At 36.4% G+C, this 15124-nt stretch overlaps 1 protein-coding gene across 1 annotated transcript in view; it reads left to right on the forward strand.

Annotated features, from left to right (window-relative positions):
* COL13A1 (collagen type XIII alpha 1 chain) overlaps positions 1-14866 on the forward strand; it is a 219722-nt gene extending 204856 nt beyond the window's left edge. Inside the window, exons 39-41 of the mRNA XM_067465689.1 lie at positions 996-1034; positions 2504-8708; positions 8821-14866. Of these exons, the coding sequence (XP_067321790.1) occupies positions 996-1034; positions 2504-2506 (42 nt within the window). The 3' untranslated portion in view covers positions 2507-8708; positions 8821-14866. The remainder of the gene's footprint in view (positions 1-995; positions 1035-2503; positions 8709-8820) is intronic.
* Positions 14867-15124: the final 258 nt, after the last annotated feature.

Here is a 15124-nt window from a genome sequence, read left to right on the forward strand (position 1 = left end):
CAGAAAATTGTCATTATTAAGGGAAAATCGATTTAGAAAATCTATGGTTATGTTAGTAACAACTAATTTTTAATTCCCCACGCTTCATACTACTGTATCATCACTTTTCACAAGAGAAGTAATTAAATTGTTCTATTTAGAAGTAAGGTAATACACTATGCTGCCCCACAAGCAAGCTCAGTTTAACTCAATCCGAAGTTAAATCAACCTGCAGGCTTGGTCATATCTGGTCTGTCTATTCTGTGAGTTAGTTGTATGACTACAAAATTGTTTGTAATCTAGTTAGAAATCTAGAAAAAATAATACAGTTTGCATAGATTCAAGCCTACACGCAAACACAATGAATATTTTGAGAGAGATCACAATTTTCCTACCCGTTTCCATTCCAGGACCGGTAAAATTCGGTTTCTCCACAAAAGAAGGCTTATCTTTGAGGGGCAGGGGGAGAGAGACTGCTTATAGCCCATTTAAACTATAAGCCATCTTATATGTGGAAATATGTGGCAAAACAACTAAATTTTAATACATCTAGATGTCAGAGTTGCCACACAGATTTCGCAAATGATAGAAAAATGTAAAAATAATACAACTTAAAGTGGTATCCCATTAACAAGGCCCAATATGATTATAGTACATTTCCTCAAAACTACAAATACAGTATTAGTATGGCATAAATATGCTTTCAGCTTCTAGCACATGGGTCGTGAGGTGGCTAGCTCACCATATCAGATAGGTTGAAACTATTGGCTTAAAGTAAATGTCATTCCATTTTGACAGATACTTTTCGGATCATATGGGGTTCTCATACATTATGGCAACTCACTTCTATCAATTTAATGCAATCTAGAGCAAGTATGGTGTATTGTATCAGGATAGTTCATCAACTAATGTGAAATTTTGAACTGCATTATTTATCTTCCTCCTTGAAATATTTTGCCTTGATCGCTCTGCACATTTTTCTTTGTGATATTTAAACACCTCTTTCGTTATTGTAGGGGGAAGATGGCTTGCCAATTCAAGGATGCTGGAATAAGGTAATGTAATATTTTAAAGCTTGATAAATGTTTTGTTGCATGTTGTGAATAACAAAAGTAATAGATAAAGTATGAAAGATTTGTAGTGACATATTTCTTTCCCAATTGATAAGCATGTCTTAATAAGTCAAATATGTGAATTATAGCAAGATTACTACAGAGGTAGCTCATCTTTTGTAAATGCAAACAAATCAAACTTATTAGCAACTTGTCATATTGATATCCTAACTTTATAAAGTCTGGAATTAGCATTCATAGCTGTGGACGTCATCACACACACTTTAAAGAGTAGGTATAGAGTGTGCATCTCATTTTAAATCCTCTGGCTGCCTTCGGTAGTATCCTGGGGTTCCTAGTTTAGTGAATCGCAGGACCTCTCTGGCTGAGAATTTTAAAAACCCCTCCCTTAGTTAGGCTTTGAAATTTTTTTAGCATTTACCGTGTTTTCCGGCATATAAGATGACTGGGCGTATAAGACGACCCCCAACTTTTCCAGTTAAAATATAGAGTTTGGGATATACTCACCGTACAAGACTACCCTTCTTCCAACGCACAACAAATAAAAATTTAAAAAGCATCAGATTTGATTTCAATATGGTAATTTTCCTATTACTGTACCTCCTTCTCTGCCTCTCAGATCTCGCACATGCACACCTGCACCGCTTCACTGCAGTCTTCACGAGCGAGATCTGAGAGGCAGAGGAGGGATGGTAATAGGATACAGGGGTGAGCCAGACAGGTAAAAGAGGTGTTTTTTTGGGCCCAGAGCCACTCTATCTCTTTTTTCCATACCCTGGGCGCCCCAGATGCCCGCAGCTTGCTCTGCCCTTTATTTACACCTTCCTGGTGAGGTGCCCCTTCACCTCACCATCGGAACCGCATTAAGTACACGAATCCTGATGAATGGATTTTCTTCAACCATACTTGTACAATGTCACCCTTAATGCTTTCATACAGTCACTGCATACAGCAGGGGCACAGCCACTGCCATTTTTTGAGCTCCTCCCAAAATATGCAGCAACCACAGATTCTCCCATCCAGATTGGAAGTTTCAGCACCCGCTCTATAAGACGACTCCCGCTATATAAGATGACTCCCAGTGTATAAGATGAGCCTTGACTTTTGAGAAGATTTTCTTGGGTTGAAAAGTAGTCTTATATGCCAGAAAATATGGTAATAACTATCTGTTTTCATAAGTCCTGAATGGCAATAGGCAACAAACAAAAGCTGACAACGAACAAAAGCCAGACATAAAATTCAAATCACATTAATTTCCATGTACATACATCTCTCCTAATAAGATTAATGGGGCTTGTTTTTGTTGAATTTGTATGCCAGATCATAATATCTTCCCTATAACTTCCTGCATGTCGAGACAACAGTATACCTTTATTTTGCAATCTCCCATCAGAAAATCCCTATCCAAAAACTGTGTGATGCTAACATAGTTCTGTATTTTTCTTTTGCAGTGAAAATTCTAACCATGGACTGGCCTGTGTGTGTGTGTCTGCGTGTTTGTGCATAGAATATTTATTTTTATACAATTTTCATTTTGAAGTGCCAAAAGATAACACGTTTTGCAAATTATAAAAAGCTGCATATTTTTGTACAGAAAAAACTACTTTTCTCCTTTTTTATCTTATTGTCATCCGCTTGTATAGTTGTATGTATATTGATACTGTGCTTCTTGCATTGTGGAATACAGCTGCAATATTTGCATGATATTTGTGCTCTCATAGTAAGTGTTACAGCTTAGTAAGTTATTGCATTAAGATGCCAGAAGAAGCCGCTCTGTGTACATATGAAGGCATTTGACAATGAATACAAGAACAGCTTTAAATAATACAGCTTTTCATAAGTAAAATACAACCAAATCTAGTCTGTGTAAATAAATCATATAGTGGTATTTTAAACCAACCAGATAAGAGACATCAGGGATCACTTCACAGTTCTTTTACCTTACTGCCAGCAGAGGGCACTACTAATCCAACATGAATAGGCCCCATCCCTCCCCTCCTTTCATAAGAGCTTGAAGACCTGGTGGTTTCAACAAGCCTTTGAAAATGACCAGCCCTAACTCAGCCCTACACATTGTCAAATACGGCCTTATTCTTCCTATCAATTACCCAGATCATTTCCTCTAATCAGCCCCAGAATGAACAGCCATAGACCCGTACCTAATATTGTTGCCTGCCATAGCATTGCACTTAATAACCAGGCCCCCTAGAATTTTTGGGCTTACATAAATCTTGGCCCGGCCTTTAAAAATGTTTTAATTAGCTTGAACAGGCAGGATTACTTTTAATATATGTGTGTTATGGCGGCAATTTTTATGCTTATATTTCATAGAATCATAGAATCAAAGAGTTGGAAGAGACCTCATGGGCCATCCAGTCCAACCCCCTGCCAAGAAGCAGGAATATTGCATTCAAATCACCCGACATATGGCCATCCAGCCCCTGTTTAAAAGCTTCCAAAGAAGGAGCCTCCACCACACTCCGGGGCAGAGAGTTCCACTGCTGAACGGCTCTCACAGTCAGGAAGTTCTTCCTCATGTTCAGATGGAATCTCCTCTCTTGTAGTTTGAAACCATTGTTTCGCGTCCTCGTATCCAGGGAAGCAGAAAAGAAACTTGCTCCCTCCTCCCTGTGGCTTCCTCTCACATATTTATACATGGCTATCATATCTCCTCTCAGCCTTCTCTTCTTCAGGCTAAACATGCCCAGCTCCTTAAGCCGCTCCTCATAGGGCTTGTTCTCCAGACCCTTGATCATTTTAGTCATCCTCCTCTGGACACATTCCAGCTTGTCAATATCTCTCTTGAATTGTGGTGCCCAGCATTGGACACAATATTCCAGGTGTGGTCTAACCAAAGCGGAATAGAGAGGTAGGATTATTTCTCTAGATCTAGACACTATGCTCCTATTGATGCAGGCCAAAATCCCATTGGCTTTTTTTGCCGCCACATCACATTGTTGGCTCATGTTTAACTTGTTGTCCACAAGTTGTTTTGTTTATCCTATGGTTATGTTGTTTTTTACTTTGTATGTTTTGTGATGTTACCTGGGAACTGCTCTGAGTCCCCTCGGGGATAGGTAGGGGTATATAAATAAAATTTTATATTATTATTATTATTATTATTATTATTATAGGAAAACATTCGGAGGGTCACAAAATGAACATGCAGACATTCATTTTGAATTGGTTAAACTCTTCCATGCAGTCCTCTTTAGTGGGAGTAGTCAGTCTCAAGCCCGCAACTAAATTAATCCAAATGGAAGCTCTATTGAATCAGCAAAAACTGCATATAGAGAAATAATAATAATAATAATAATAGTAATAATAATAATAATCTTTATTTATATACCGCCCTATCTCCCCTAGGGGACTCAGAGCAGTTTCCACATATGCAAAATAATGCAAAAAACATACAATATAAAACAAAAACATAGGCATAAACTGTTAACACAGCATAAACTGTTAAATTAAAATCAGTTTAAAACCAGTTCTGCTCTCTTCTTCATGCAAGGTAAGCTGCCAGGGCAAAGATTTCAATAAGAGGACTGGACTATTTGAAATGAGCTGGGTCAAGGCTAGTTCAAGGAGAAGGGAAAAATGGGGCTGGCTGAATGCTACAGTGCAAGGATCGGTCTCAGCAATGGCCCTACTAGGGGATCAGGGCCACTCAATTCCAGGGCCAATTAAAGGACTATTAAAAAGGTCTGAACTGGAAAAAAAGGTGCCCAGGGAAGAAGTATATGTAGTCCCCGAATAATGTTTTCATCTCCATATGCTAATTATACAAGGGTCTTAAGCATCTGGTAAAGCCTACTGTCTGCTTTTTATTCCTGCAATTCCTCATGCATTTTTGCCCGAATATTCATTCTAATTTTTTTTACTACAAATAGAAGTAAAAGAAATTTACTACAGCAAGAATTGCTCAGCATATATCGGTCCCCTAGGAATGTTTCACAACCTGAGCAATTAGTTATGCAGCTGAATAGCCCTTATACTTAGGAGATTTAAAGTTATACTTTTAAACAGCCACTGATTCTTGTCCTGACTTCAGTACCTAAACGTAATTCAAAGATCCTAGAATTGAAATGAGGCTACTGATATTTAAAACACACAGCACACAAGAAACCCATATTGAGGATCATTACCGCTAAACAGGAATGAAATCAGTATCCCAACAAAAGGAGTATTAGATTTTTTTTGACATAATTTTCTCTGATCCTTTCTCCCCGGGCTGCTGCTTGGTCTAAAGGGCGAACCATATCATCTGGCTTCTATTTATTTCCCTTCATCGGGCAGTTAGCAGCTTCAAAAGAAGGGTTAATTTGATAAATGACAGAGAGAAAAGACATTAGCACTCCCTCAGACTGTAGTTTCTCATTTGATAAATGGTGACAAGACCCATTTAAAAAGAAAATAAAATGTTATCATTTGCACTATATCCAGTGCCCTAAAACAACTTGCCATTTTCCTGGATCACTGGAGACAGGCAAGGTGAGATGGGAAATCATGGCCTAAGTCAAATTACTCCTCCCAACTAGAGTACACCCAGTGATTCAAAGCAATGCACTGAAGTGTTGATTTACCAGGTTCCCAATGATTCAATGGGAACTAGCAATTGTTCACCTTAACTTTTCATACAGTCCCTAATGATCAGGGTGAATGGTTAACTATTCCATTACTTGTTGTAGAAGTACAGGGTGAGGCAGCATAACTTCCTTTTTAAAAAAAATGTGTGCCATTCAGTCGGTTGAAGACGTAGTGGAGCGCTAGTGGTCTCGTTCGAGAGGCAGGAGTATAAAGTTTTGTCCTGACACAGTTTAGTCGCCATCATGCATTGGAACAGTGAGGACCGTGCTTTTGCCGTCGAGGCCTACTTTTCGAGCCGGCCCGCTCTCCAGATTTGGCCCCTTGTGATTTTTTTCCTATGGGTTTTTTTGAAGTCCCGTGTTTATGTGAACCGTCCAAGGACCCTACAAGATTTGAAGACCAACATCCAGGAAGAAATTGCGAACATAACGCCTGCTATGCTGGCAAGAGTCATGACAAATGCCAGAAATCAGTTTACTCAGTGTATGGAGAATGGAGAATGGGGGACGTCACCTACTTAATTTGATCTTCAAAACTACGTAAAACAAAACTTTAAGTATGTGCCTACATTATAAAAAAATTAAAAATTTCTGATTCATACAATGGGTTTTATTAAGTTTTGAAAAAAGGAAGTTATGCTGCTTCACCCTGTAGTTTTCATATGATAGATTTAAGCCTGGTGAAGATTATTAGCATATGAGGACAATCTATGTGACTCTGAGAACATCCCTGTGGGTCCAGGGGTCATGCTGTATTTTTTCCTTATACAATGTGTGATTCACCTCTAAAATCAATATTATCAATATTTTCTTGAACTGTACCAGAACTAAATATATCAGTGAATGAAGAAAGAGCTTAATTTTCAAAATCAACCCCCATAATCCCTAACTAGATTGGTCAGTGGTGATTCTGGCTCAGGCCTCTGACAGTTATCCGCCAGTAAAGTGCAGGTAATATTTTTCAAGCACTGTGTAAATAAGTGCAGTGCATTTCTCCAGTTAAGGACTATTGTACATATTTATCACTTACATGTGTTGAAAAGACATAACTCATGTCATGCACCACATATATTTACTAACACAATTACTGCAGTTATCTACAATAACTTTTCAGCCAACATTTTACAGAAGTCCGAATTTCTACTACATCTCACAAGGTGTCTATCTAAATCAGTGGTTCTCAACCTGTGGGTCCCCAGGTATTTTGGCCTACAGAAATCCCAGCCAGAAATCCCAGCTGTTAGGATTTCTGGGAGTTGAAGGCCAAAACATCTGGGAACCCACAGGTTGAGAACCACTGATATAGATAGTAACCACTAACCAGGTATGACTTAAAATCCATTTCACTGCTTAAACACAGGATGGAGCTATACTACACTTTTGCAATGCTACCTTTCTGATTGGAGCAGTGGTTCTCAACCTGTCGGTCCCCAGGCCTACAACTCCCAGAAATCCCAGCTAGTTTACCAGCAGTTAAGATTTCTGGGAGTTGAAGGCCAAACCATCTGGGGACCCACAGGTTGAGAACCACTGGCTTAGAGCAAATGATTGTGAGTAGCCTTAAACATACTTCCTGCAATACAGGTTTATTAATGACATGTGTTGTGATTTACTCCCATCATTTCAGGAAACCAGAAAGAATAGGGTCAAAAATGCTTACTTTTTGTGTAATCTCAAGATTATAGCTCCAGCTAGAATAGATTAAAGTGGACACATGCTGTAATATATATTATCAGGAGCAGAGATTTTCAATAATTATAGGAAAGTAGCATACAAGGACAATTCTCTGTTTTCCCAATTACAGCTACAAATGCAGCTTTTATTGCACTCAGTTAAGTCACGGAGAATAAAGGCTTCCATCTTCCCAGTAAGCTTAGGCAAAAGGAAACAGTTTGCATGTTCTTTCTCATTAAAAACGTTTGCCATCTTGACCCCTCTGTGTCATTGCTTGACAACATGTGTCCCAATTTGTACCTGTGAAATGTTGGAGGGTATGGAGGAGCAAGGCTTCCATGAGAATCTGAAAGCACATTTCAGCATGAAATAATTTGTCTGTTGCTTAAAGGGTCAAACACCTTGGCTGATAGCTAAATAATGAAACAAGTAAGAGGGTGGAGATACTTGTGGAAGGCCTACAGTGGCAAGAGAAGAACATCCTGTCTGAAGGTTTGCTGAAGATATTCAACAACTTACCTCCAAGGAACACGGAAGTATTCTTGAGCCATGCGTGCCAGGGTTTTGTTCCTGTATGGTGGGCCTGGTGGGGCTACGGAAGATGGACACACCAGTGGGTTTTGCTCTCTGCTTCCAGAGGTCAGCATGAGTGCCAGCCATGGAACAAATTGGGCTTCAGTGCCGCTCTTACTCTTTTTTTTGTCTGCTGTAATAATGGAAGCCTTCGTGTGAAGACTTTTATTCAGCAGCTGGTGTGAAGAGCCTTAGGACATAGACAACAGTTCTATGGTTGTTGCTTTTTTGTTAAAAGGAGCTATATTCTCATCTTTCAAAAAAATAAACTTGAATATTAATTTTGAAAAGCAGCTGATTGAAGATGCAGTAAAACGTTTACCACCTTTCCTGATGATTCCATCCTTGAACCTTTCTTAGCTTCTCTTCAAATGCTACCATTTATTTTCTGCAAGAACATTATAATTTTTTTGTATATTAAAAGAACTAAATTTCATAAATGTTTGGTGTTATAAGACAGCTTTGTTGTTCTTCTCACTGTCAGACTTTACTTGTTCATGTTAGGAATGCTTTGCTATAGGTTTGCCATAAAACATTTTGCTGTCCTCATAAAATATATAATTGGTCTTTTCCTATTTCCCTTATGCTTAAATTTTTAATAGATTGTATAGTTAACACAATGTCAAGATAGGTTTTGGGGAAAATGTACATAGGTTAGCCATGTTCCATTAATACATATGTTGGTATTGAAGATTTTGATGGTACAATGTTGTTACTGTTGTTATTAGCTCTGCAATATTCATTTGAATGTTTAAAGAAAGCTAAAGTTGATGCAACATAATCGCAATAACATGCTATTTAGTTTTGTCCCTTGTATCTGAAAGTTGTACTGATTGGGTTGTTGTAGGTTTTTTGAGGCTGTATGGCCATGGTCTAGAGCCATTCTATCCTACGTTTCGCCTGCATCTATGGCAAGCATCCTCAGAGGTAGTGAGGTTGTACTGATTCCTGATAAGTTCACATATATTACCCCTGAAAAAATGTTTCCAGTATAAAAATCTATCCCTGAAGCGGATACATTTACTTTGAAGACACATGTCAAGAACTACTCTGTGTCTGCAATTTATATGATCCTCTCCCCACTTCCACCTCATGTTATTTTAATTGTTCTTTATCAAACCCAGGGCTTTCAACTGCTCCTTGACCCAAAAGGTTTCAGTCCACACGATACTTATACATGCAGAGCAATCTTTTACAAAGCTGTAGATGAGCATTTCCAATCAATTTTTAATAGTAAATCCATAACAGAATAGAAATTATTTTTATTAAACCTTTGCATCCTACCTTTTTCCCCCTATGAACTGTACATAGAAGCCAGTGTCACCTCTCCCTTTTTCCTCAAGTCTACAACCTCTTTGAAGGTTGTACAATCTAATAAGTAGTGGAAGAAACAGTGTACAGATCTTCAGATGACAAATATTTTGTCCTAAGTGAATGGAAGAATAAGTTTTCTTCACTGACGTAACGTATCATATTTTGTATAAACAGAACAGAAAATTTTTTATTGATTAGCCAGTTGGCCTTATCAAAAACAGACATACAACATACATCTAGTCCTCTTAAAATAAAATACAAATATACCGGTATTTATCAGCTTGAAAGCAATGTATAAAGAGCAAAGCCTGAATTTTCAGAAAATAAAACTAGCTGTTGAAAATTTTAAGTGCTACTGGATATCCTTTACATTATTAAATAGTTTCTTTCAAGGTTTTATCATAAATAAGTCAGAGGTCTTGCAGAATAGTTGCTTTTGAGGCTTATGAAACACTCATAACAATGAAACTACATTTCTAAAGATACTGGCACAGAATGGAGTTGTATTTGTTACCTACTGGCTGACTCCTGCTTTTGACAATTCTATTGCTGAGAAAGTGTAACTTGCTCAAGATCAGAGCATGAAAGAGAAAGTCTTTTCACATAATGACTCTGACAGAACTGAATATTTTTAGGGTGAGAGAGACAATGTTCTCACAAGAAAAAAACCATGAAAAGTTGGGACAATTGATGTCAAAATACAGATTTAGATTGTTGCTATACATGTTGATATGGAATGACATTTTTTACATATTGAGATTGTTGTAGAGATTTTTTTTCTGTAGAAATCAGAATGTGACCAGAACTGCAGGCAGTGTGCCTTTTTTTAATTATTAAAAGACTCTCTATATATTATATATATATTAGTTTATTGATGTTAATTTAACCACAATCCACCCTTTTATTACTGTTTTAATATTACGCTTCATTTGGTTTTCGGAGAGTAAAGAAGTCGCTATTGTTCCTAACCCCCTTATTTGTGGGATAGAGTCATCACTCTCAAATACAGTATCTACCTTTTTTCTCCCTTTGAAAGCTCATACACCCCCCCCCCCCAAAGCCCCCATCTATCCACCCCAGTAAGACTACTCTGGGGACCAAAAAAACTGTGGACTCTCTCAATGCAAGGGTTCCAATCAAGATCTGGCAAAATAGAGTTAAATCATTATTGTGAATAGGGGCACACATCAAAATTAATGCAGTGCAGATAGATTATTATTATTATTATTATTATTATTATTAACTTTATTTGTAGCCCACTAGCATCTCCCGATGCAGCTTACAAAGGCCAAGGCCACAACAAAACAACAATATAACAATTACATATAAACCAAAAGCAAATCAAAAACATTATAAGCAATATCAGTAAACAATAAAACAGTATACCGTGATACAATAAAATGCCAGGACCCAGTGGTCATACTTACCCTCTTTTGGGTTGCAGCCTCCTCTCACTTGTGCATTTGTGGGAAAATTACTCCAAAGATTTTAGAAATCCTCTGTAACAGTTTTTGATGCCATGGAAGCAAGTGGGGGATAGCACCCAAGTCCACTGTTAGATATTGCAGTATAGTCAGCCCTCCGAGGATTAGGGGACAAGGCTCCTGGAAACTGAATACATAACCTGACTGGAAGACCTACTTAGAGAGATGTTCTCTCCGGAAATCTCTAGGTCATTCAGCATGACTGGAGGAAGTTGACCATAAAGTCACACTGGAGGACCTAGGGCTTCTTAGAAATAACATTGTAAACCTGAACCGTGAAAAATCAAATCTGCAAAAGTCAAAACCACAAATGTGGAGGGACAACTGCACATGATTGTCTCTCAGACAGATGGTACAAGCACATAAACATGCATCCAAATATATATGCCATCTATCTGCACTATATATCACTTGCACCTCTGTATGCTTCCAGTCGCGTGCTCCTATCTATCTTCTTGTGCTGCCAGTTATGCATAATTATGCACAACCAGAGCTAGTTTGGGTAATAATAATAATAATAATAATAATAATAATAATAATAATCTTTATTTATACCCTGCCACCATCTCCTCCAATGGGGACTTGGGGCAGCTTACATGAGGCCAGACCCAAACAGCAAATTACAATAGAATAAAAACCAAAACACATATAACAACACAGTAGAATACATAAAACATATGAATACAATAAACAATATACAAGTACAATATCCACAATCACAATGGCAATGAGTGGGCCGCATGTGTAAAATAAAATACTAAAACTCAGGATGAAATAAAAGAGGAGCAGATAAAAATGGTCTTTCTCAACAGTGGCAGCCATTTACACAAGTAAAATTATTTAGGGACCAGGAGTGAAAGCCAAACTGATGTCTTTGACACCAGATAATTTTTCTACAAGAAAATTATTCTAGACATTTGTAGACTTCTTTTGAATAAGGCACTGGTGGATGAACAGGGAGAGAATATTGCTTTCACCTTTGCATTCTGCTTGTGAAATTCTAAGGTAGTTGACTGATTTCTGGCAGAAATAGAATCTTCGACTAGGAGAAACTTGGTGAGATTCTGCAAAGCAATGCTTTATGAAATTATGGAACCACTCATACAGTGTTCACCATGGAACTATTAGTAAAAATAGACATATCTAGGATTTTAATTTCATCCTTAGAGCATTTTGGTTGCTTACGTATTTATGTTGACACCAAGTTTTTAACATGTAAACACCATCCTAGTTTTATAATTTGGAATTGGAAAAGGAGTTGTGGCTTCATGCATTCATTTACTTTTTATTTTTATTATATAGTTACTATATTAGATATTTTAAAGATTTTAGACAGTCATAAGGAAGTGGTTGTAAATCTATAACTGCCTACATCCCTCAGATACAGAGTTTCTAGACAGATACGGTGAGGAGTATAGAATTCCATTTAGATATAATTCCATTTTTTTTCAGAGACACATCTCAACACTATCGTCCAAGACAGGGGTCCTCAAACTATGGCCCGCGGGCCAAATACGGCCCTCCAAGGTCATTTACCTGGCCCTCACTCAGGGTCAACTTAAGTCTGAAATGACTTGAAAGCACACAACAACAGCAACAATCCTATCTCATCAGCCAAAACTTCCCATTGAAATACTAATACTTCCCATTGAACCCAGCCAACACTTCCCATTGAAATACTAATAAGTTTATATTTGTTAAAATTGTTCTTCATTGCAATTATTTTATTTTTTTTCTAAGTGTTTTTTGCACTACAAATAAGATATGTGCAGGGTGCATAGGATTTCATTCATTTTCTTCAAATTATAATCTGGCCCATGCTGCAGATACAATAACATCTGCATCATGCTGCAGATACAGTAATAATAATAATAATAATAATAATAATAATTTTAAAAATAATAAAATAATAATCTGGCCCTCCAACAGTTTGAGAGACTGTGACCTGGCCCTCTATTTTAAACGTTTGAGGATCCCTGGTCTAAGAAAACTGCCATTATTTCTAAAATAAGTCTTGCAACTTTTTTTCATATAGCAATCCTATATTAGCAAATCTTTCACTCGTTGAAATATACCTTCCAAATGTTCCTCAACAGCAACAAAAACAATATTTATAATTTTTTCATGAACCCTGCCACTCACACATATATCCATAAACACAAAGACATATATAACACATATAGGTGTTAATATTAATGAACCACAAATTAACTTAATCTATACTATATGTAAAAGAAAATATAAGGATAGCAAAAAACAAAATAAGGCAGCAAACAGGGCTTAGCCTTCAACTCCCCAGCTAAAGAAATGTCTCCTTAAACCTACTTCAGTAGAACCTATATCATTCTTAATATTTGTCAAACTAGATAACATATGTAAATTTCTTCTTAAAATGATTTCTAGAATTCTAAATATTTCAGACAGAGGCAAACCAAATTTGCTTTATTCAATAATTATTTTCCAAAATTTGCCACTCATAGGACTTTTATATCTTATACTAAAAGACTATATAAAAATAATGGAACTAAATTCTGATTTTTCTTCAGTTGGTCAAACTTTTATATACGGTGCTATAAAACCCACGTATTTTACAGCTCTCAATTCCAGTATAACTGCATCATAAAGCAGTACTAGCAATTACTTTTCTTCTTCTTACCAGTCTTTAGATTCAGGTCTATAATCTAAAAGAGTGCATTTGTGCTGAAATAACATTCTTTGTGCAAAAGAGTGTACCTAGCATACTTGCCATGGGTGAAAGCACATTAAAATAACTTGAAGGAACTCTGCCAGGTATTAGGTGCAAAAACAAATTTGATTCAAAATAAAGGTTTATGGAATTATCAACACATGTTGTTTGAAAGGTAACCTATTCTGGCCAAATTACACAACACGTATACATGCATCAGAGTTCCATGTGCATTTCCCCAAAAATAGAATAAAATCTAGATTTCATAAATGCATAGGGAGTTATATCAAAAAAATAATAATAATTAGGTTCTGGTAAATCAATTCAAACATTTTGCAAAACTCATCAGGTAAAAACTGCCAGTAAAACCAGAAAAGACAGAAACCTGCTTTATAAGATCCTTTTTGTGGTATGCTACCTCACATTAATCCATGGGAGTCTTGCAGTGACTTCAGAGGGTTAACATTTCATTCTAGGCATTTAATTACCTGTATTTTTCTTTTTGGATTATGAATAACAACATCTTTGAATTATTATTCATTTTGATTTTAAAAAATTATGACATATTAGTTATTGAAATAGTTTTTTGGAAGAGGATGATTTTATGTTTTCAATTTTTTTGACTTTCAAGACAAGTTGCTTCTTTATCTCATGGTATTTGATGTACAAATCTTTAAATAATTTTATCAAAACAGTATATAAATTAGCATTTTGATGGGGCATTGTTTTACACATTCTGTTCTGTAGACAATAATTGATCTGAGACATATCTTTATATCTGTATTTATATATATATTGTGTTTTTGCTAAAGTTTTCAGTTTGTAAAATGACTCTTTGACAAGGTAACATAAATATTCTAAGTCAATTTTAATAACCTTTTTGAGATAGCCATTTTAATTCTTTCTGTTACAATTCTTAATCAATTTCAGCTAGATTCTCTATAAAAATATGCTGATAACTTATTTGTTGATATTGTTTCCTCTTTTATAGCCAAGCCAGTCTTCATTACATTATATATAGTTTGAACCTAACTAATCCCGACTTTATGGTTTTAATTTCCTAATGCATTATATAGATTAGATGTACAATTTAAGAATGTCCTTCTGTCAAATTCTGCTGCATCATTTCCTCTTTCCACTTCACTATTACTCAAAAAGTGCTTTCCAGTTTTTATGTAAAAAATACCCTGGTTTAAACATTAGAATGCATTTCTCGAACAAAAAAAATGGTAATACATGATTTTAAGCCCTCCCATGCATTAATGAACTATGGAGCAAGAAAACAAATATCCACTATTCTGAATATTTATCCTATTATTTCTGAAATAAAAGTACTATTTGGATGATGGTATGCATTTCTGTATGATTTATTGTATTATGTTTATTGTACATTATGTAAATATTACATTTTGAAAATGGTAAAACTTTACTTTTTATTATTTCACCTGCCCTTTTAAATGCAACTGATTTAAAAATAAAGTGTGGATTCTTACAAAACTTGTTTCTGCTTACAAACATTCCTTTTAACATCATTCACTCTATCTTCTTTGGTTGTCTTTAGTGATCATCCAATTTTCCTTGCCCACCAGTAGCAGATTTACGATCCCATAGAGCAGGGGTCCTAAAACTGTGGCCCGGGGGCTGGATACGGCCCTCCAAGGTCATTTACCTGGCCCTCGCTCAGGGTCTACCTAAGTCTGGAATGACTTGAAAACACACAACAACAACAACAACAACCCTATCTCATCTGCCAAA

Source organism: Anolis sagrei, chromosome 3, assembly GCF_037176765.1.
Source record: "Anolis sagrei isolate rAnoSag1 chromosome 3, rAnoSag1.mat, whole genome shotgun sequence".
Classification (NCBI taxonomy): Eukaryota; Metazoa; Chordata; class Lepidosauria; order Squamata; family Dactyloidae; genus Anolis; species Anolis sagrei.